Source organism: Perognathus longimembris, chromosome 9 (genome assembly GCF_023159225.1).
Source record: "Perognathus longimembris pacificus isolate PPM17 chromosome 9, ASM2315922v1, whole genome shotgun sequence".
Classification (NCBI taxonomy): Eukaryota; Metazoa; Chordata; class Mammalia; order Rodentia; family Heteromyidae; genus Perognathus; species Perognathus longimembris.
The window spans coordinates 32,573,867-32,598,972 of NC_063169.1; the positions used below are offsets into that span (position 1 = coordinate 32,573,867).

Here is a 25,106-nt window from a genome sequence, read left to right on the forward strand (position 1 = left end):
TGTGTGTGTGTGTGCGTGTGCATGCATATGCGATGATCCTGTGGCTTGAACTCAGAGCCTGGGGCCTTTCCTTGTGCTTTTTTGTCCCTTTCTCTGTCCTTTATCCAAAGCTATTACTCTACCAGTTGAGCAACATTTCCACTTCTGGTTTCTGGTGGCTAATCATATATAAGACTCTCACAGGATTTTCTTTCCCTGGATGCCTTCAAACCACTATCCTCAGATCTCAGCCTCCTGAATAGCTAGGATTACAAACATGAACCACTTGGTACCCAGCTAAGTCCCAGATCCCATAAGCAACAGTTTTACAGTATATACTATGTGTCAGGTCACATTCAAAATAATTCAGCAATGTTAATTCAATTTATCTGGGAGAGATCAAAGTCATATAAAAGTTGGGTAGTTTGTCTATACAACATCTGGTAAGAGACAAAGAATTCTTAGCCACTTTGACAACATTCTTCTCCAGGAAATTGTCTGAATGTTTTTCCAATAGCTTCAAGAGAACCTTTCATTTGTTTTATAATTTAATGCCAGTACTGAGGTTTAAACTCAGTGCCTCACCCTGAATTTTGGCTTTCTTTTCCTCTAGCCTGGCACTCTACCACTTGAACTACAACACTTCCAACATTTTGCTAGTTAAGCTGAGATAAATAATCTCGTGCACTTTTCTGCCTGGGCTGGCTTCTAACTGTAATCCTAAAATCTCAGCCTCCTGAGTTGCTAGGTTTATAGATACTAGCCAGTATCACTTGGCTAGAGACATCTTTATATGGCTCTGTTCTCAGTAGTATCATTAGCTCTGAATTGATACTGAATAATTCCCTAATGTTCTGGTGTACTATGTATCTAGCACCTAGGCATGCATTTGCATGTTGATTTATGACATCATATGTGGAGATTCTGGCATTAATAAAGCCTTAAATTAGGAGATAAAACACTCCTCCATTTCAATTTCACATTCCATCACATGTTTACTATTGTATTATGAGACCTCAGGCAACCTATAATCCCTCTGAATCAATTTACTTATCTTCGTAATAAGGAGGTTGGGCCCACTGGTTTTGTTCATCTTTGAATTCTAGAACTGAATCCAAACAGATGATGATTTCTAAAGTAACATGTAAGAACAATTCAGAGGTTAGAGTACACATTTAACATTTGAAAGACTTATAGCCCAAGTTTGCAAGAACCACCATAATGTATTATTCTCATAAGGAAATGGAGTTATAAGTTAAAAAATATATAGACACTTTCTAATCTTGTCTAAAATATGTAGCAAACAGTCTATACATTTATTACATTATGCAAGGCAATCAAAATTCATAGTATTACCTTATATAACCAACTGATGAAAGTCATCTGTAGCACATTTGCAGTCAAACAAAATTGGATTTATGTATTTGTCACCACTGGAGGATGCTATAGAAGAAACTGGGAAGCTTCTAAAGAGCAATAAAGAAATCAGACCTAATTTAATGATACATTGTTTAACTTCAGGTGAGAATTATTTTCATAGAAGATTGATGAGAAATACAGAGCCAAATAATCTGTCATATTATCTCCGTAAGCACATTTTGGAAAATGTAATGAGTATGAAAATAGTTGCATTTATGTGTTTATTGGTACCATTGGTTTTAAAACTAGACGCTTGCTATATTTTAAAATGTTATAAATATGTATTCTGGAATTGAAATGTACCAAATATGAAAACAAAGAATTTATTTGCATTACGTTTAGGTTTAAAAGATGCAGAAGAAACACTTTTAGACCATAAATCTCACCTAATTAAGGTAGAAAATTAATTATGTTTTAACATGTAAGTGATCATACTGTCTTATAATATCTTTGCAGTTCTTTTAGATAAATTACGATTGCTTAGCAGAATGCTTGATTCCTAGAAAGAAAATCTCTCTTCTCTCTCTCTTTTCCTTTCCCTCTCCCCCTCTGTATTTCATTCTCTATGTATGTATGCATGTATGTATGTATATACATACATATACAAATATTTAACATAACATAGTATAAAATATACATACATTCACCTATACATGGAACACATATACTAAAGAATTACATGTTTCACATAGAGCAAAAGTGTTCTCCTTTTCTCTAGATGCTTGAAGTTTTTGGCTCTCTCTAAGGAGTATATGGCTATGCTTAATAAGCAGTGACTAATCATAAATACACTGATTGTTCAATTATAAAATACAAAGAACACAAACATAAATTTATTAAGCATCAGTTATGGTGATGACATATGTTGTTAGTTATAAAGGCTGTAAAAGATCTACATTGCAAAGAATTTGTGATTAACACATATGATACCAACAACAGAAGAAAGCAAAAAAAAAAAAATTAGGCTAGTGTGAAGGCAAAAATGTGTCACAGAATGCCAGATGAAGCTAGCAAAGGAGAAAGGAAGTATGAAATTGAATGAGTGACATCAGCTACGTGGCAGAATAGTAATATTCTACAATGCCTTCTTGCAGCAGTTGTGATTTTTGACAACTACTCACAGATAAGAGCACCTATTGGAAGTCATGGGCTCACCCAGAGAAATTCCAGTTTACTGACAGAGTAAGACATGTTGAAAATCTGAGACTAGACACATGAAATAGAGCAAAGGTGGTTTCAGCTGCATCACACTTTCCTCCAGACTGGAACTGCAATTTCTCTCTCATGGACAGAGTAAGAACATAGGGCCTCAGCTCCTGTTCCTCGAGCTTTTCAGAAAGTACCCCCTGCCCCAGTCCACCACCACCCATCACCAGATTACAAAGGCAGTCAGCCAAGATAAGTGGTTGTAGGGGCTGATTCAGAGGAAACTTGTTCTGAAGACCCTTGGGAAATCTCCTGTGCAGACCCTCCCTCAGCACTTCATCCCTGGGCACCCCACATGGACTCCACAGCAGCTTTCTGCAGTTAGCAAGTGCTAGCTCCATTCTGTAGTGCTGAGGTATGGTAAATGGAGATTTTTTTCAGGGGACCACCAGCTTCCTGAGCATTCACATTCACTTTGTTGTATGAAAACAAAGAATGGAACCACAATGTTCTCAGAGTGCTATTGAAACCATGAGCAAGAAAGATTAATTTTAGAGGTATCATACTTTCTGGTTTATGATTCTATTGTAAAACAATAATAATAAAAATATATAATGCTAATAATTATATTATAATAATAATTATTACTATTATTATTAATGTGGTAGCTAGGCACCAGTGGCTTACAGCTGTAATCCCAGCTGAAATACTCAATCTGAAAACTGAAGATTCCAATTCCAAGCCAATCCTAGCAAGGAAATCCAAGAGATTCTTTTTTTTTTTTTTTCTAAGTAACAGAACTAATTTTTTTGGAAATGGTAGGCAAGGTATGGAATCTCTTACCCAAGTGATTCTCATTAAGAGCTAAAATGGTATACTGCACCTTACAATTTCCAAAGATTTTCTTTTTTAAAAAGTAATTATTTATTGTCAAAGTGACGTACAGAGGGGCTACAGTTTCATACATAAGACAGTGGGTACATTTCTTGTACAATTTATTACCTCCTCCCTCATTTCTCCCCCCCCTCTTTTCCTCTCCAACCATGAGTTGTACAGTTGGTTTACATCAAAGAGTTTTGTAAGTATTACTTTGGGAATAGTTTGTCTTTTTATCTTTTGTCTCTCGATTTTGATACTACCTTTCCCTTTGGTATCCAGGGTACTCAGATAAGATACAGTGATAGCTGAGGTACAACCACCTTCATGCAGTACCACACTCTTTTTGTTACTATGGCTCTGTAGTATAATTTGAAATCTAGTATTGCGATATTTCCAGCTAGGATTACAGGCCTGAGCCACAGGCACCAGACTTATGTGTTGATTTTTTTTAATCCTGCTTTGTTGTTGAAGATGTTTGTCAGAACTAGTTTTGGGATAAATGTTTACTTATAAAATCATTTTATGTACATATAAGGAAAATTTGACTACTTCCTTCTATATCTAGATCCTTTTGGTTTCTTTTTCTTGCCTTATTGCTCAGGCTAGGAATCTTTGTCTTGCCTTATTGCTCAGGCTAGCAATGCCTGTGCTTTATGGAATAAGAGTAGACTATGTCTATGTGTGTGTGTGTGTGTGTGTGTGTGTGTGTGTGTGTGTGTGTGTGTGTGTCTGTTCTATTTGGCAATGAATGTGACAATGGCATCATTGAATGCATTTGGTAGTTTTCTTTCCTTTTCTATTTCATGGACATGTTTTAGAAGTATTGGTATATCTTTCTCTTTAAAGGTCTGGAAGAATTGGGAAATGAATACCTCAGGTCTTGGGCTTTTCTCTATTGGAAGACTCTACTACTGCTTCAATATCACTCTATATTTGGGGGGGGGGTTCTTTATTTTTATTGTTATTATTAAGTGGTTGTGCAAAGGTGTTACATTTCTATAACTTAGGTTATGAATACAATGCTAGTTGGGAGGACTGGGAATATGGCCTAGTGGTAGAGTGCTTGCTTCATATACATGAAGCCCTGGGTTCAATTTATCAGCACCACATATATAGAAAAATGCCAGAAGTAGTGCTGTGGCTCAAGTGGTAGAGTGCTAACCTTGAGCAAAAAGAAGCCAGGGACAGTGCTCAGGCCCTGAGTTCAAGCTCCAGGACTGCCAAAAAAAAAAAAAAAAAACAACAAAAAACCCAAACTAACAGCAATGTTACTTGGGCAAAATTACCCCATCCTTTGTTTCCCCCCCCATTTTCTTCCTCCTGTTCCTATGCACAAGTTACATAGTTACACAAAGTATTCTATATTTTATCTTTATATTATTGCTAATTTTTTATTTTCTACTTATTTTTATTTCTTTCCTTAGAATTAATTAAATTCCATATTCTATCTTCCATTAGCATAACACTAAGATACTTTTAATTATTCTTTTATATTTTATTCACAAAATCTTATTAATTTTAATTATAGATGAATATATTTACCACTTCCTGGAAAATAGAACAGCATGCTACAATGATACAATTTATCTTCTCCAAACTTTTTTGCTATTATTATGAATATTCTCTGATTAATATTTTACAGTATTCTTGTTTACCATCATTGCTCAGCTAACGTTTCCAAATAGTATTGTTAATTCTTTATTTTTTTGTTTCTGTTTGGCCTCATTTTCCTGTTATAATTTTTTTTTAGGATTTTCTTTCCTGTGATTCTGCTTATGATTTTTTGCTTAAATGGAGCTGTCTTTCTTTATTTCTAAGGGATAGTTTTCAATTTCTGAGACTTTTATTTAGCATCTATTTTCCTTCAGCACCAAAATAGAATTGCACTGCCTCCTCATCTGAGTCCCGTTAAAAGCCCAGTTATCTATTTTGGGGAGTACACCTTCAAAAATAATGGCTCTTTTCCTTCTGGCTATTTTAAAAACTTTCCCATGTTCTATTGTTTTATAATGATGTGTCTAGGAATTTATTTTTACTAAATTCCTCTGTCTCTGTCTCTGTCTCTTTCTATTTCTGGAGTTTGACATCAGGGTCATGCTGTTTAAGATGACATGCCCTGCATCCACTCCACTCAAGACAGACATGCCCTGCATCCACTTCACTCAAGACACACATGCCCTGCATCCACTCCACTCAAGACATGCTCTGCATCCACTCCACTTAAGTTAATTTTTGAATAGGGTCTAATGGTTTTAACTAGGTTGACCTGGGCCTCAATCCTACCTGGGCCTGATCTCACATGGCTATGATGACAGGTAAGTGTTGTTTCTTATTGAGATGGAAGTCTCATGAATTTTTGTTTTCCTGGCCTAACCTCAGTAGGCAATCCTCTCAATTCTGCCTCCCCAAGAGCTGGGATTACAAGTGTGAGTCTCCATATTTGTGGCATATTATCTTCCATTGATGTGTAACCTAAGGTTGCTATGATGATACATCATAGATTGAGTAGCTTAACAACAAACTTCTATATCTTAAGTTCTGGAAGGAAGAAGTCCAACATGAAGGCAAGAGCAGATAATGTGTTTGACGAGGCTATTTCCTAGTTGTTCATGATAGCAGAAAAGGAGTCTCTTCATAAACCTAAGAGCACTGATATCACAGGGCAGCCTTAACTGTTTGATCTCTCAAAAGCTAGATTGAAGACAATAAAAATGTTATACTATTACAGAAATATGAGCATAGAGAGTTAATCATAAGTTGGTCAGTATAAATTCAAATTAAACCAGAGACTTTGAATCTTTTTAAAATTTTCTTTCTTTTTTCTTTCTTTTTCATCTTCTTTTTGTTTTTTTGCCTATCATAGGGCTTGAACTTGGGGCCTGGGCATTCTTCCTGAGCATTTATGCTCAATGCTAGCCATCTAGTAGTTGAGCCACAACTCCATTTCTGGCTTTTGGTAGATAATTGGAAATAAGAATCTTACAGACTTTTCTGTCCAGACTGGCTATGGACCAAACCCCTCAGATCACAGCCTCCTGAGGAACTAGGCATATAGGTGTGAGCCACCACTGCCTATCTGACTTGTAATCTTTTTAACGTAATGCAATCTACATAATCACAAAATAAGTAAATATGCATACATACATATTTGTATCTGTAAAGCCCAAATTAAAATGTAAAATAAGGTGTTGATAGCTTCCTACAATATTTTATATGCACAACTATTAAAATAATAATGATGATGACATTTTAATAATAAGTCATTATATCATTAGTAGATAAATAAGCATTTCTAAATTTCAGGCATAGTGCTATATAATTTAGATAGATTATCACATTTATGACTCAAAACAGCTCATTGAGATAGGAGGGTCTATTATCCCTCATGTATAGAGAATGGCCCTGGATCTTGGAAGGGTAATGCAAGTCAGGCTGAATGAACTGAACATACTTCTGGGTCTGAGATGAGCACTACTGCAATTTAACTCCAGAACCTAAACATTTCCTTGCACTGTAGGGGTGAAAGGAAGGATCCTACTGAGTTTCTTGACACTAAGAAAAACGATGAGGGGCTGGGAATATGGCCTAGTGGCAAAAGTGCTTTCTTAATAAAAGCCCAGAAACACAACAAATCAAAGAAAGGTTGGACAAATGGGACTGCATCAAACTGCAGGGCTTCTGCATGGCAAAGTACATAGCTTGCAAGATAAACAGAAAGCCCACAGATTGGGAGAAGATCTTTACCAGCCATACAATGGACAAAGGACTCATAACTAAAATATATGCAGAACTGAAAAAATTAAATTCTCCAGAACAAATCCTCAAAAAACCAACAGCCCCCTCAACAAATGGCCTAAAGACCTAAAAAGAGACTTCTCTGAAGAGGAAATGAGAATGGCCAAGATACACATGAAGAAGTGCTCTACAGCAGTGGCCATAAAAGAAATGCAAATCAAAACAACACTGAGATTCTACCTCACCCCAGTAAGAATGTCCATTATCAGGAAAACTAATAATAACAAATGCTGGAGGGGATGTGGCCAAAAGGGAACCCTACTACATTGTTGGTGGTAATGTAATCTTGTACAACCACTGTGGAAAGCAGTATGGAGGTTCCTCAGAAGGCTAAACATAGAGCTCCTCTACAACCCAGCAGCCCCACTTTTGGGCACCTACCCAAAAGATTACAAGCAAGACCACACTAAAGCCACCAGCACAACTATGTTCATTGTAGCACAATTTGTCACTGCTAAACTATGGAACCAACCCAGATGCCCCTCAGTAGATGAGTGGATCAGCAAAATGTGGTACATATACACAGTGTAATTCTATGCCTCTGTCAGAAAGAATGACACTGCCTCATTCATTAGGAAATGGAAGGACTTGGAAAAAATTATGCTAAGTGACATGGACTCTATGGGTTTCCTCATAGGGAATAATTAGTATGTGCTCAGTGCTTAATTTAGTCATAACAGAAGATCACAAGAGCCCAATAGGTATGCCCATATGAACACATAAGATGATACTAAGCAAAATGAACTCCACGTTATGGAAGGAAACAAATGGTATATCATTGTTGTAATTATTTTTAACATGCCATGTGAAACTGTACCCTTTCATTTCTTTTTTTTCTCTCATATTCCTTTCCTGTGGTTTTACCCCTGCTACCACTGTATCTGTTCTTAGTACCCTGGATAATGTATATACATGTATTAAAACTAGGGAAGGGAGGGGGCTGGGGATATGGCCTAGTGGCAAGAGTGCTTGTCTCGTACACATGAGGCCCTGGGTTCGATTCCCCAGCACCACATATACAGAAAATGGCCAGAAGTGGCGCTGTGGCTTAAGTGGCAGAGCCCTAGCCTTGAGCAAGAAGAAGCCAGGGACAGTGCTCAGGCCCTGAGTCCAAGACCCAGGACTTGCCAAAAAAAAAAAAAAAAAAAAAAAAACTAGGGAAGGGAAAGGGAATAGCAAAATCAAGAGACAAAGGATAAAAAGACAAATGATTCCAAAAGCAATTCTTACAAAACCATTTGGTGTAAACCCACTGTACAACTCATGAGGAAGAGAGGGAAAAGGGGAGGCGGAGGAGGTATCAAGTTGGATAAGAAATGTACTCACTGCCTAATACATGAAACTGTAACACTTCTGTAAAGAAAAAAAGAAATTTGGGAATATAAAAATAGCAAGGAATCCAATGTAAACAAACAAAACAAAAATCCTGGATGACATTCTATACCTAAGGAAATCTGGCCATATTGAAGCTAAACATCATTCCCAGAAGAATCCAAACGATACTTTTATTGTGAAGAATTTCATAAATTTCATGAAATATCTAATGACTTATCAGTTATGTGACATCACTGACTTGGTAGGAAAACGTGTGTCTCTGAACAATAGAAAAGCACCATTCGAAACTAAATGACAAAAATAAACCCTTAAAGAAGTCATCCTCCAAATGTAAGCAAATAAAAATGTTATGCAGTTTTAATTAACACGTGAATATCATTGTTTTAGTCTCTACTGATAATAATTAAATAACATAACTGGCTACACAACTAATATAAATGATGTGTCCATGTCAAAAATAAAGCTAAAACTGACAGGTAAGGGAATCAAAGAGCTTTGGAGAGGAGAGAGGAAGTGGGATAGGAAAGCATAGGAATTTTGACTATTCTCATGGTAAATATTCAAAGGTTAAAAATCCTATTCATGGGCTGGGGATATAGCCTAGTGGCAAGAGCGCTTGTCTCGTATATATGAAGCCCTGGGTTCAATTCCCCAGCACCTCATATAGAGAAAATGGACAGAAGTGGCGCTGTGACTCAAATGGCAGAATGCTAGCCTTGAGCAAAAAGAAGCCAGGGACAGTGCTCAGGCCCTGAGTCCAAGGCCCAGGAATGGCAAAAAAAAAAAAAAAAAAAAAAGAAAAATCCTATTCATAGTCAGGGTCCAGAGCTGGGAATATGGCCTAGTTGCAAGAGTGCAGTGGCACTGTGGGTCAAGTGGCAAAATTCTAGCCTTGAGCAAAAAGAAGCCAAGGACAGAGCTCAGGCCGTGAGTCCAAGCCCCAGGACTGGCAAAACAAAACAAAACAAAAGATGAATGCAGATCTCAAACTTAGCAGATTCTATACAATCAAGGAAAACAGTAGGACAGGATCCACCCATAAAGAGTCAATGGAGGGCTGGGCATATGGTCTAGTGGCAAGAGTGCTTGCCTCTTATACATGAGGCCCTGGGTTCAATTCCCCAGCACCACATATACAGAAAATAGCCAGAAGTGGCGCTGTGGCTCAAGTGACAGAGTGCTAGCCTTGAGCAAAAAAGAAGCCAGGGACAGTGCTCAGGCCCTGAGTCCAAGCCCCAGGACTGGCCCCCCAAAAAAAGTCAATGGAAAGAAATGTTGAGATTTATCTAAGTGGTGTATGAGCTAAAGTAGGACAGAAGAATAACAAATGAAGGAAAAAGTAGATTTGATGTAAATAGTTTCCACTCATTCTACTCCTCATTTCTGTCTTGTCAGAATAGCTGCCATTTCCAGTTTGGCATTCTCTGAACTCTGCAAAGGTTTCAGTTAACCTCTTCTCTCCCCTTGTGGTTTAAAACACCACTTCCTTTTATTTCACAAATCGTACTTTCCTACAGCCATAGAAGCTTCTAAGAATGAGTTAGTAACCCCATTCTCCGAAGTTCCTGTTCTGTTGTCCAGCTTACTATTCTGTAACTATATATAACATCATTTAAATAGTATCTTACTCTGTTATTTTAAAGTCCAACAATTTATGGGAATATAATAGTTGGAAGTTATTAAGTCTTCCAATTTTCACTAAGTACCAGTGGTTTATACCTATAATCCTAGGTACTCTGGAGGCTGGGAACTTAGGGTCACCTTTAGACCTTTATCTTCAATTAATCACACACACACACACACACACACACACACACACACACACACGCCAAGAAGTAGACCTGTGGCTCAAGTAGTATAGCACTATCCTTGAGCAAAAGACAGTGACAGCACTCAAGACTGAGGTCAAGCCGCAGTAAAGGAACATACTCTTTCTCCCTCTCTCCCTCCCTTCCCCCCTTCCTCTCCCCACTCCCTCTCTCTCACACACACATGCATACACTGAAAAAGAAATCTCTTCATCCATTGTGTTATCAACTATTTTCTGCTACCTTTTTTGCTTTTGCCAAGAAGTAAACGTGACCTTGACAATTTTATTTCTAATTTCCCTTGGAAACAAGTTCTGCTTCCCTGAATAGGAAAGGAAATGAAAGTGCACAAAAATATTCAGAAAATACAGCAACTTTGAGATTGACTTCATCCAGTCTTTCTGTTCATATTTATCAAAATGGTACAGTACTAACTTAAAATTACAGTAGGAAATTAAACTCATCTTTAAAAAGTATCTATAAACTGTAGAATGAAATACAGAGAAGATGCTGGTGGCTTATACCTATAATCCTAGCCATTCAAGATCTGAGATCTGAGGATGGCTGTTCAATGTCAGCCCAGTAATGAAGGACCCTGAGATGCCTATCTCCAATTAACAAGCAAAAAGTTTGGAAACAGAGCTGTGGCTCAGATAGTAGAGTGCTGGCCTTAAGTGAAAAAGATAATCAGGAATGCAAGGCCCTGAATTTAAGACTCAGTACCAGCACACACACACACACACACACACACACACACACACACACACACAATCTATCTAGTTACCTATCTATATACAATACAATGTACATATTTATATATGTTATATATCTTATAACATATATTATTATATTGTATATATAGTATATGTAAGATAATATACACAATATAATATCTTTTTAATTTTTAAAATGAGCATGCTTATATTCTTTATAATACTAAACACTTGAATTAGATTCTTCAAAGCAAGATGCTTGAGCATTTTGGGATGAATGATCTTGCTAATACGTCAAGTGTATCTAAGGCATATATATATATATATATATATATATATATATATATATATATATATATATTATCTGTGTATATAACCATTTGGCACAAAGGCAAGTATAAAGTATTTCTTATTCTGAATATTATATTTTTCCTACTAAACTCATTTTGTCTGTGGAATCTCCTTATAAATGCAGAACTCTTATAATTTTTATGACTCTAGATAAAAGTTGATGCAGGTTTTACAAAATGGCCGCACATATTCCTTAATGATTCATTAAATGGGGAAGACATTTAGCATGCCATTAAAGCATAAAATAAAACTAAAATGTTCTGTTGTTCCTTATTTTTCTGATATATGCTATGCAGTTACATCACACCAGCCTTTCATTTGGGTTTGTGTTTTCTGTTTGGTTAACATCTGTGAATTGTTAAGGTAACTTATTGCCCAGAACTTCTTCAGTTTAGATTACTTTGGAACACATCCCAGGCTACTTAATCAGCATATAATCATGAATGGTGTAGTCTCCAAAAGTGGAGAGAAAGAGAGAGAGAGAGAGAGAGAGAGAGAGAGAGAGAGAGAGAGACAGACAGACAGACAGACAGACAGACACAGAGACACAGACAGAGAGAAATAGAGAGATAGACACAGAAAGAGAGAGAGACTGAGATTATCATGAATAGCAAACTCATTTTTAATTTTTGTGTTATACTGAGGCTTGAACTCAGGGTCTTGGTTTCACTTGGCTTTTTCACCAAATGATGGTGCTCTGCTGCTCGTGCTACATCTCCATGTCCTGTTTTTTGCTGGTGGATTGGATATTGGATATAAAAGATCTTGAATTTATCTGTTCAAGCTCATTTCAAACTATGATCCCTAGATTTCAGCCACCCGAGTAACTAAGATTTCAGGTATGAGCACAGAGTCCAGGCTGTCTTATCTTTTAAAATTATATTTGCTCAGAATTTCTTCCCTCCCTTCTTTTTGTTTATTCATAGCCCAAATAAGTAGAATACTTAGTACCAAACTGAAAGAAATCCTAAACATGAATAACCTTCCAAGTACTTGGGATACTTTTGTATATGGCCAGCATATTTGATATGAACTATATCAAAAGTTATGACAATATTCTATTGAGAGCTTATATATATATATATATCCTCGTATTTTATAACTAATGTAAGTACTTTGTGAGAGTGTGTGTGTGTGTGTGTGTGTGTGTCCTGTGGATTGAACTCAGGGACCTGGAACTGTGCCTGAGTATTTTTGCTCAAGACTATTGCTACCAGAGTGTCAAGGACTTTTCTTCCTGGGCTGGCTTCTAACCAAGATCCTCAGATTTCAGCCTCCTAAAATGCCAGGAGTGTGAGTGTGAGACTCTGTGTTACTCAGCTTAATAATTTCTGTTTTAATTTTTAAATTTCCTGATGTGAATAGTTCATACATAATTTAAAACAGATGGAGCAGTAGTAATTTATTAAAAACCTAAGTACCAGCATTTCTATAGTAAATGTTATTTTTATGTTGATGGATAGTTTCACTCTATAGTTAATCATAAGATAAAGATTTTAAATTGTGACACACCTTGAAACATGATTTGGAAAATATGAATTCAATAGTATTTTTAAAGAAATGAATGTTTACAATAGATTTAAAGACTCTGACTTGTCCATAACACTTTCTCTTTTTCCCTGTTTTAACATACTATAATAAAATAAATTTTTGCAAAAACTTTCAAAAGTAATACAGACTAATGAAGCACACAGACTTAAATTAAATTTTAATTTAAAACCATTGTGTAAAATGTCGATTTTATTTCACTTATCCAGTAAGTTTAACCATCTGAGTATATTGTAAGTGAAATGAATTATAAATACTAACTTTAATTGGTAATTTAGTTTTTGTTTCCTTCTATGGATCTTATAGGATTTCTGTATACATTAAAGACTGGAAAACCTCCCCAATCTAGTGATTACTTTTCACTATCTCCGTTATATCATGCAATATATGAGGCCACAAATAAGATTGTGATAATAATTTTATAGAAATTACTTAGATATTTAATGAAGACTATTACTTGTGTTTAGCTTAATCTCATTTTCAAAACTGCAGTAATCACAAACGTTGCCACCATTTTTCTTTTTGTAAAAAAGGATCTATTTTTGATAATTAAGTTTTCTTGTTGCGAGTTTAAGAAAAATCAGATTTAATGTTTAGTTCACATAAAATAGTAAAACTTTCACATCAATCTTATTGAACCATGTTATTTCAAATCATCTTATGACTTTCAAATTTTGAATTTTCCTGTTAGCTAACAAAGCAACAAAAGAATCAAAGGAAAACATAAAACATCCACAGCCTTAATCCTAGATTCTGGGCAGAAGACATTTGATGTCACTAATTACAAAATCCTAATCTTGAAGTACTCTTTCTTTAAGTGTCATCCTTTATGCTCTCAGAGTTTCTGAGAGACTTTACTTATCAAATCAAAGAAGTGGTATGTACGTGGTGTAAAATTTAGATTTGACTAATATTTTAAATTGAAGCTGCATAATACACGCTCTTTATTTTGGTGATATGCTCATGAAATGGATTTTTCTTTGTAGTTATTATTATAGTTGAAAGCATGCCTCAAGAGGGGCTTGGAAACTACTACTCTTTACTCTGGTCATCATTAGTTTTATGAAGATTATTGTCCTCAGTTTTGTACTCATTGTAAACATCATCAAGAGCAGAGAAGATAGTGTTGATGCAATTTCACAGTAGCTCTACTGGGGAAGTATTACATTACAGTGTTCGTGTATGAATAAAATCCAACCTCAGACATATTGCTTTTATAGTTTTCTGCATGGATTGTTACTTCCTATAGCATTAGAAAAAAGCTTGAGGTTAGTTTATTGTGAAGAAGCTAGAGAAAACATATAGCATGGCTTTCTCTTTTATGCCTCTCTGCGTGGTCCATATGAATTATGTTCGCAATTGGCTTTACTAATGAATGGTTTCAAGAAAGACAGTCCTCCTCCTCCTCCTCCTCCTCCTCCTCCTCCTCCTCCTCCTCCTCCTCCTCCTCCTCCTCCTCCTCCTCCTCCTCCTCCTCCTCCTCCTCCTCCTCCTCTCCTCCTCCTCCTCCTCCTCCTCCTCCTCCTCCTCCTCCTCCTCCTCCTCCTCCTCCTCCTCCTCCTCCTCCTCCTCCTCCTCCTCCTCCTCCTCCTCCTCCTCCTCCTCCTCCTCCTCCTCCTCCTCCTCCTCCTCCTCCTCCTCCTCCTCCTCCTCCTCCTCCTCCTCCTCCTCCTCCTCCTCCTCCTCCTCCTCCTCCTCCTCCTCCTCCTCCTCCTCCTCCTCCTCCTCCTCCTCCTCCTCCCTTTTTTTTTCTTTTTGGCCATATTCTGGAGCTTGAATTCGGGCCCTGAGCACTGTCCTTGGATTCTTTTTGCGCAAGGTTACCACTCTACCACTTGAGCAGAGCACCACTTATGGCTTTTTCTGTTTATGTGGTACTGAGGAATCCAACCCAGGGCTTCATGCATGCTAGGCAAGCACTCTACCACTAGGCCATTTCCAGCTCCAAGACAGAAATCTTTTAAATCCATTGAGATGCTGAAGTAGGTTCACATAAATATGAATCCTAAGGCTTGTCATAGTAGTTTTCTAATCAATTGTCTACCTCACTTAGGAATTTTACTACTTAGGAGTTTCTAATGAAACTTCAGAGTCCATTATACTAAATATGGCAGATATCAGGCAAGTGGAGTCTCAGAATTATTAAAAATAGTGAGAAAAAAATCTTCGACTCTGCATGCCCTGAGACATCTTGCTTTCAGGATGGGTTCCAGATCACACCAGGCATGTGCACTGACCTACACAAGAACCATTTCCAAAAGGAGTTTTTTCAGACTAAATATTTAGAGGAAGACATTTGCTTCTTTACGATATACTGGAAATAAATGATGTCTAAATTACTGTAGAAATATTACATTGTTCTCTTTTCTTCCAATAGGTTATGTGGGTATGCAACTTATGTCGAAAGCAACAAGAAATCTTAACCAAATCTGGGGCGTGGTTCTTTGGAAGCGGTCCTCAGCACCCAAGTCAGGACGGAACCCTGAGTGACACAGCCACGGGTGCTGGATCAGAGGTACCCAGAGAAAAGAAACCACGACTGCAAGAGCGGTCCAGGTCGCAGACACCCCTGAGTACGGTGGCCATCTCCTCACAAGACACTGCGCCCCCCAGCGCACCACGAGACAGAAGCAAAGGGGCAGATTCTGCACAGCAAGCACTGGGGCCCGAACAGAAGCAGGCTTCATCTAGGTCTAGAAGTGAACCTCCCAGAGAGAGGTAATCATCCATCAATCCTGAAAACAACATGCAGGCTTCTGCTTGGGGAGAGAAATCCATTTCCCAGAATTTTACTTCTTTTAGGAAGAGTAAGTGAAGCTGGGGATTCTCAGTGCCACACAGTGCCACACAGAAGCAAGTGGCCTAATGTGTTTCTTCTCTCTATAAAGTGTCCTTAACAGAGAAGACCTTGGTGGAAAGCCTTTTTGTCATATCCTGAACTGATGCAAAACATGCTAGGTCACTTGATTAAACTACTAACTTCCAATAATGAATACTATTGTACATTTAAGATAAATTGTACTCTAAGTAAGTGTTCTATGAGCATATATGATGGGGGAACTTGACCTACTGAAAAGTGTTTGGGTATTTCAGAGAAAGCTTTCTTTATGTACATTTCTGTTATGCTGAGCTCTGAAAAGTAACTAGGAATTGACCAGGAGAAAGGCAAGATGAAACCACAGGTGTCAGCACAGGCATGTGGTCAACTTTAGTGTGAGTTTTTTCTAAATAATACTCAGTGGATAGTACCATTGGATGGACCCTCATGGCTCAAACCTGTAATTCTAGTAGCTATTTAGGAGGCTGAAATCTGAGGATCAGCCTTTGAAGCCCATCCCAATAGGAAATGTGACATGCTAGGCATCTCCAAATAACTACCAAAAAGTCAGAAGTGCAAGTGTATAGCTCAAGTGGTAGACTGCAAGCCTTGAATGGGAAAAGCCAGGACACAACACTTAGGCCCTGAGTTCAAGCTTCATTTCTGGTGTGCATGTGCACATGTATGTACACACACACATACACACACAAAAGAATGCCCACTGGCTAGAATACAAGAAGTAGAGAAAGAATGGGGAGGGTAGTTGAGTTCATGGTGTTAAATGCCATAAATTTTATCCTAGGCATACCAGAAAGAAAGAGATAATATAATTAGTTATTTCAATCATTTGATTTATTTGCTCAAAAATCGTTTGATTCATTTGCTCAAAAATATATTCAAGGCTACATTTGCAGCTGTGTCCATTAGGAAATAGCATTAACAAGGACGGCATAACCCCTATGATTCTGTGGCTTGATGTAAAGGAGAAATCACTGTTGGGATCTGGATTACATTCTCGATTTCTGTCTGTGTAACTTCTTTTTCTGTGCTAGGGATTGAATTTAGAGCCTGGCATTTTCTAGGCTCTGTCACTTGAATCATACCTCCAGTGCCCTTTTGCATTGACTATTTTTGAGGTAGAGGCTCCTTTTATTCCAAGGCTAGCCTGCATTGGGATTTTCTACTTGTTTCCCCAGTAGCTGGGATAACAAGCAGGTGCTATTTGGCTGAGATGGAGTCTTGCAAAATTCTTTTTGCTAGAACTGGCCTTGAACTATGATTGTTCGATTTCTGCCTCCCAAAGCAGTCAGGATTACAGGATTGAGTCATGGTACTTGGCTATTCTGTATAACTCTTACTTTTTGTTCTACTGGGTAGGAAACAGGGCCCCAAGGAAAGGTTCTAGTTTTCTTTTCAAACAAAGCTCATACAATAAATTCAAGGACCTGGAAGTTAAAGAGGCCAGGGTTCCAGTCCTGGCCCCAACAGGTACTAATAATCAATTTAAATGATTAGATCAAGTATTAAAAGAGAACGTATATGTCCAGGCTGGCACACAGCTGTGGCCAGTATTCATCACATGTTCACTATGAGTCAACTCTGTGCCTGAAGGCAGAGGTTACACAGGTGATCAGGACATGCCCCTTTTTCTGGCAGACATTCAGGGAGAGAGCACATAACATCCTCCAGAAGACAGATGCAAATCAATTAACCAGGATGTTGATTTATCAAAACTATTAGGAAAAAAATGAAGTAACTTCTCAATTATGCTTTGTAAGATATCTAGGATTTGTAGGAAAGATAAACAGAGTCAAAGAGGGGATTCCATGAAGATAGGACTTTAACTATTTGGAGAGAAGATAGAAAGGACACCATGAATTCCTTAGTATGGAGGAGTAGCTTTGGTGATCAACTAATATTTGGAAAACAAAAAAAAAATCAAAAATAAATAATAAATCCCAGGCTAGGCCCCGGTGGCTCATATCTCATATCTGTAATCCTCTCTTCTCAGGAGGCTGAGACTTGAGGTTCACATTTTTCAGCCTGGTCAGAAAAGTCCATAAGAATTATCTTTAATTAACCAGAAAAAGGCTGGAAGTAGAGAAAAAAAGCCAAGTGAAAGCAAAAGGCCCTGAGTTCAAGCCCCAGTACCAGGACACCCACATTGAAAAGGAAAATAAAAGTACAGTGTCAAAATATAAGATTTTCAAGTAAAGAAAAGATCAGGAACTGTCAAGTTGTTAAAGTGAAAATTATACCGTTTAGACATATGGTAGAAAATGACATGGATTTCAAGAATGAGGACTGAGACGTTTTGTTTAGATTTTTAGATGGAATTTGAATATTGATAGAAGCAAGCATATCTATTGATGATGTAAACAGTTAATGAATGGAGAACAAGGAGTATAAGAACAGGAGAAGACAGGCTGCTGTTGCAGGATGGAAAAGATGATGGGCTATTTGTTTTTCATTATTGAATAGTTCTTTAACAATTTTATATATGTTGGTCCTGGGGCTTGAACTTAGGGCCTAGTTGCTGTCCCTGAACACTTTGCTCAAGGGTAATGCTCTACCACTTGAGTCATAGCTACACTTTCAGTGTGGTTAATTAAAGACAAAGAGTCTCATGGACTTTCCAGCCTGACCTGCTTAGAACCATGATCTTCAGATCTCAGTCTCCTGAGTAGCCTAGGATTATAAGTGTCAGTGAACAGAACCTGGCTTAATCTTTTTCCTGGGCTTGAGGTCAGTGACTTTGTTTTAACTTGGCTTATTTCATCAAGCTGGTCCTCTACAACTTGAGCCATACCCTTACCTCCTGCTTTTGTTCTGGTTAATTGGAGATGAGACATAGACTTTTCTGCCTGGGCTGACTTTGAACTATGATTCTAAGACCTCAGTCTCTTGAGCAGCTAGGATTACAGGTGTGATCCATTGGCACCTGGCTCTGGATGATTTCCTGATCAGAGTTGGTATATTGATCGGGAGCTAGTGGAAACAAAAAAATTAACAGAAGAAATGAGAAAAAGCATAATTAGTGGAATAAAGAAACAGAGATAGATGAACAGCTTCCAATTGTAAAATACTGTTGCCTTTCATAAAATATCTTCAGAGATGGTGTTTTTCTTTAATGCTATCATGAACTTTGTAAGGTAATCAAGAATTATTTATCAACATTTCAAGAGTAGTAAGTTGTTTGATTCAATATAAATTTCTGTAAGAGCAATAGTGCCTTTCTGAGCTACAAGAATGTTTGTACACAATTCTATACAATGTGTGTAAAGTGAGCTATGATCTGTGTGGACAGCTACCTCAGTCTTGTGAGAGCTGCATTTTATAATGTCTCATTATGCTAAACCACTTGCACAGTAAAACCTCATCCTTCCCTTCAAATTCCCCTTTAGATCCACATCCCTTTCATTTCAAAGAGCCAGGGGGACCTAAATGTCTCAAGCAACACTGACCATACTGCTGTTTTGTTTTCCTGGCCCATTATTATATTGCTTCTCTCTACCAGTACAGTAGCTGCCTCTCCTCCCATCCATCCAACATTGTATCTTAGCAACTACAACAAAAATTACCCTCTCTCAGTGTTTTTTATGCTGTTTTCTCAAGTTTTATTCATGGTATCCTCTTTGGGAAATTAAAATTATGATACTGCCTTTCAAAAGCAATCTTTAAGGACCTCAGAATTCACAACACAAGCCTGAGCTTGCTCTCGTTCAAACAGTACAGTAGTACATGCAAGTGTCCACAATGGTTGGCCAAGACTTCCGGAAAAATCGATGTAACTTCCCCAAATGGGGTACATTCCAGTGTAGAACAGAGATGAAAAGGTTTCACTGCCTGATATGTTTACAAAATTCAGACTGCGGATATATATCCTTTATTTTATCTTCATCTGTGTTTTCCACAACTGAGGGGGAGAAAGGAGAAAGACAACTGTTTTCTTTTTTTAGACCCTATTCGCAAGTAAGTGGGAGTGCAGGAAGAAGAATGAGTACCATCTTCAAAAATGGCAGAATTTCTAAGCTGTGAGCATGGCTCAGTGGTAGAGCTCTTGTCTAGAATGCAGGAGGCTCTGGGTTTGATATTCAGCAGTGGAAAAAAATATTTCTATTAATTTTATCCAAGGAAGTTAAATCAGAAGCTACGGTTCAGCTAATGCTTCTTAGAAAACTTATAAAATGTTTGGGAACACATAATCAAGTCAGAATTTATTCCACTATTAATGAAATGCTATTACATTGATAACTGAAGTGCAGTGCACACTTGTATATGAATTTCCCTAAAAGTTAAAAGAAAAATATTGCCATTTATATATTGTATATATAGACAAGGTTGTGTATATACAGACAATATATTATTGTTTCCACATATAGAGAAAAAATATATAGTCCATAGACATATAGCATCTATCTGGTTTTTAACAGATTCAGGTTATCTTTGGCTTCTAGATATGACTATGGTCTATATCATTTTACGTGCAACAAGTTCTTGAATTACAAACAGAAAACGACATTAAAAATCCATCTACTTGACTGGTTTCCCAATTAGCTTATTGATCTAATATTTGAGCATATAAACAAGATTTTAAGTCCTTGATACAAAGTGGGAGCATATTTCAAAATAGCTAACTGGTTATACAAGTTATGTGGCCTTTTGTCTCATTTATTTATTTGTTTGTTTATTGCTCGCATTGGGCTTGAACTCGGGGCCTCACACTCTTGGCTTTTGTTGTTGTTTTGTTTTTGCTAAAGTTTGATGCTTCCCAGCTTCAGCCCCGGTTCAATTTCCTACCTTTTGCTGGTTAATTGGAGGTAAACTTCTGGACTTTTCTGTCTGGGCTGGCTTCACACTTCTACCCTTCAGCCTCTGGAGTGGCTAGGGTCCTGGCTCTCTCAAGTTTTAATTAGACCTCACATGCTAATTCATTCTGTGAAATGCTTTGGAGGTGTAATGGGCAGGTGACCTTCTCAACTGACAAATGGCTCTCCCTGTGATTCCTCGCAGTTGCAGGAAGAAGGCCGCGGGGGTCTCGGAGCAGAATGGCAAAGCTGCCCCGAAAGCCGATCGCAAACGCGGGCCAAAGACCGCCGCGCAGTCCGGTGAAGGCTTCACGGAAGATCGGGAGCGGAAGGAAAGGCAAGAAGGCCGCCGGCTGGAGAAGGGGAGATCCCAGGAATACCCCGACGTGAGGGACAAGCGCGAGGCGGGCCAGGCGGCGGCGGCGGAGAAGCAGAGGAAGGAGGAGGAGTTCCAGACCCGGTACCGCAGCGACCCAAACCTGGCGCGGTACCCGGTGAAGCCCCTGCCCGAGGAGCAGCAGATGCGCATGCACGCCCGGGTGTCCCGTGCCCGGCACGAGCGGCGCCACAGCGACGTGGCGCTCCCGCACACAGAAGCCGGGCCCGCGGCGCCCGAGAGCCAGGCCGGCCCGCGAGCGCCGGGCCCGGACTCGCCGTGTGCCTATGCACCTGAGAGGACGGCGGCGCCCAGGCACGGGCCAGGCCCCGCAGAAGCCCCGGAGGCCCCCGCCCCGGAGCACCTCAGGAAGCAGAACCGCCTGGACCCCGGCTCTGCCGTCCTCATCCGCAAAGCCAAGCGGGAGAAGGTGGAGAGCATGCTGCGGAACGACTCGCTGAGCTCCGACCAGTCCGAGTCAGTGCGCCCCTCGCCGCCCAAGCCGCACAGGTCCCGGAGGGGCGGCAAGAAGCGGCAGATGTCGGTGAGCAGCTCGGAGGAGGAGGGCGTGTCCACCCCTGAGTACACGAGCTGCGAGGACGTGGAGCTGGAGAGTGAGAGCGTGAGCGAGAAAGGTGAGGGCGGGCTGCGCGGGGAGCCGGGCTGCACTGGGCTGCGCACCTCCTGGCCGGGCCTGGCCAGGGACCCATGGCTAGGGTGGCCGTGCGCGCGCGCGTGTGTGTGTATGTGTGTGTGTGTGTGTGTGTGTGTGTGTGCGCGCGCGCGCGCGCGCGCGCCGTATGTGCCACACCTGTAATCTTAGCTGCTCTGGAGACGCCTAGAAGGGGTGTGTGTGTGTATGTGTGTGTGTGTGTGTGTGTGTGCGTGCGCGTGCATCCGTCCGCATGTGTTCTGGACCTGGCAACTCAGGCCTGTAATACTAGCTGCTCAGGAGACCCCGGTCTTGTAGGATCAAGTTTGGAAGCCAGATGTAGCAGAAAAGTCCATTTTCTTCAATAACCGCCCAAAAGCAAGGCTAGAGGTGTGCCTCAAGTGGTTGAGCACCCGCAGAGGGAGCAAGGAAGCCCAGTTGTGCTTCCTGTGTCAGGGTTACAAGCCTTGTGTACCCGGCTTCAAGGTTTAGGTGTTCTGCTGTTAAAATTGTATGTGAGCCAGAGTGAAAGGTCACTTGGAATGATTGCTAACTAATAGGACACTGACTTTGGCAGATTTGATCTCTATTTGCATATTCATCTGCATTTTTAAACATAGCCATAAGCTGTTTAGGAGGGTTTCTTACTGTTCTTGGTTCCCATGTTTCTGAGAAATTTAGTATGTACTCTTATGCTTGTAAACTGTTTCGAAGTTGATTTAGTTTTGTGGGAAAATACTTTTCTAGAAAGCAACATCTGTACCTACATAGTTTTTCTTTTTTTTTTTTACACTCTCTAATTCTCCCCTCCCATATTCACTTGTACATATTACTAGCACAAAAAGTAGCAGTTTTTGAATTTCACATTAATCCTTTTTAATTTGTGAAATTACTTCATACAATTCTTTCATATGAAGTATTTAATGTTATGTTTGGGAGAAACTGAATTATGACATTCACATTCCAAAAGACTTTTGGACAGTGAGATGAGATAACCATTTTTCTGTCTAAATTTGCACTGTGCAATGTAATAGTTGTTTAAAGATTAAGTAACTTAAAATGAAATCACCATAAAACTCAGTTCTTCAGTCATAGTGGCCACATTTCAAGGATTCAAAAGGGATCAGCATTAAAATTCTATCAGATAATGATGGTCTAAGAAAGGATTTTAATCTCATATTAAAATTATCCTCCTCTACATCCTCTTCTTCCTTCTCTTCCCCCTCACCCCCCCAGTCCTCGGGCTTGAACTCAGGGCCTGGGCACTGTCCCTGAGCATTTTTGCTCAAAGCTAACACTCTACGGCTTGTGCCACAGCTCCACTTTCAGACTTTTGGTGGCAAATTGGAGATAAGAGATGAATCTCATCTCCAACCAGCCAAGGCTGGCTTTGAACCATGATTCTCAGTTCTCAGCTTCCTCAGTAGCTAGTACTACAGACATCAGCCACTAGCTCCTGGCTAAATTTTGTTCTTCTTTTGAAGCATATTATGATTTTACTGTTCATCATTCAGGTTTAAAAAGAGCAAAGTCCTTACTTTGATAGTGGTAGGCATTTTCCTTCTTAGAGTTCTATTGGGAGAAATGAACCATAAAATGTGATATTGTGTCGAGCGCCAGTGGCTCACACCTGTAGTGCTAACCACTCAAGATACTGAGATCTGAGGATCATAGTTTTGAAGCCAGCCCAGGCAGCAAAGTTCATGGAGCTCTTTATCTCTAATTAACCACCGAAAAGCTCATGATGGAGCTTTGGTGCAAGTGGGCTAGTGCCACCCTTAAGTAGAAAAAATATGATGGCATAAGAAAGAAAAAAGGAAAGAAAGAAAATGAGAGACTGTGAGAGAAAAGAGAGAAAAAAAGAGAGAAAGAGAGAAAAAGAGAAAGGAGTGAGTATGATGTACAAGTTCTCTCTTAAATGAAAGGCTAAGGGCTGGAGATATGACTCAGTAGTAGAATGCTTGCCTAGCATGCCCAATCCTGGGTTCAATCCCTAGCACTGCCAAAAGAATTATAAAATAAAATAGAATTTAATAAGGGACTCTAAGGGACACTTAGGGCTTGGTTGCTTTGTTCAGCTGGGTGTTGGTGGCTCATGCCTGTTATCTTAGTTGCTCAGGACTCTGAGACCTGAAGAGTTATAGTTTGAAGCCAGCCCAGGCAGAAAGTGTTGCAAGACACAATTTCCAAAATAAAATGAATCTAGTAAAAAGAAAAAAGCCACACTGGTGATGTGGCTAATATGGTAGAATGCCACATATAAACAGCAACCTGAGTAAGAGCCAGGCTTGTAATTTCAAGCCCTGGTACCAGCTGGTCTCCAAGAATCCTCCCTCCCCGCCCCATAAAAGTATTTCTCTGTTATATTTAATATAGTATAAAACTTTGCTTTATATTCAGCAACCTAACACAAAAGGCAATCAGTTAAACTGACATCCGAAAACAACATAGTCTGTTCAATAAGATATTTTACATGTAGTGAGGTCTATTTATTGAAATATAAAAATTGAGGTCATATGTTCACAGTATTTAAAATTCTGATCAGATGATGTTTATTTCATTTTCAATGCATTTATATCCTTTGAATCCTATTGGTTTTTCTTATACCCTTATGAGCATGTGGAATTCAAAATTTTGGTCCACCACTTATTTGTTAATTTGTTTAACAAATATATCATGCATCTATGTAAATATCACAGTGAAATTCCTTAGTACAATTAATTTATACTAGTAAAAACATATATAAAAAGTGACTGCATTTCAAATATGCTGTTCTATGTCCTAGAGGTAAAATGATTAAATACATATATATTATCTATTATCTGTCATCTATCATCTATTTATATATAGTCATATATAAATACATATAAACACAAGAGAGAGATTGAACATCATGAAGTGAAAATGCCTCAATTAGTATTCAACAAGACTTTGAGAGCTTTATAGAGAGAAAAATTGTCCCATGATAAAACCAAGCTCTTTGATAAGGGTTTCTACATACATTTAAAAAATTATAACATTAAAAATAATTAAACCTAGCCAGGCTCACAACTGGTGACTCACACCTACCTACTCAGGAAGCTGAAATCTAAGGGTCATGGTTCAAAGCCAGCTCTGAAAGGGATCTTCATGAGAATCTCTTCTCCAATTATCCAGCAAAGAACCAAAAGTGGAGATATGATTGCCAGCCTCAATCAAAAAATTAAAGGAGAGTGCCCAGGCTCTGAATTCAAGCCCCAGTACTGGCACAAATAATAACAATAACAAAACTTGGTATTTTGTCCTTCTCCGATGGGTGACAAGTCTGAATATTTGTTTTCCTTATCCTATAAGCTCCCTCAAAATACTAATAAAAATAAAGAGAAAAGGAGGTGAATATGAGGTAAGATGTTTATAGAAGTTAGAAAGGGGAGAGTAGTTTGCTTTAGACAGAAGCCTTTGCTAAGTAGGCAAGAGAGTCTGGTGGTAGAGGGGAAAGT

General features: G+C 38.8%; 1 protein-coding gene across 1 annotated transcript in view; it reads left to right on the forward strand.

The window, feature by feature from the left end:
- The window catches only part of Rims1 (regulating synaptic membrane exocytosis 1), a 547,387-nt gene that overhangs the window by 263,180 nt on the left and 259,101 nt on the right, over nt 1-25,106 (forward strand). Inside the window, 2 exon segments of the mRNA XM_048353904.1 lie at nt 15,351-15,691; nt 20,811-21,610. Of these exon segments, the coding sequence (XP_048209861.1) occupies nt 15,351-15,691; nt 20,811-21,610 (1,141 nt within the window).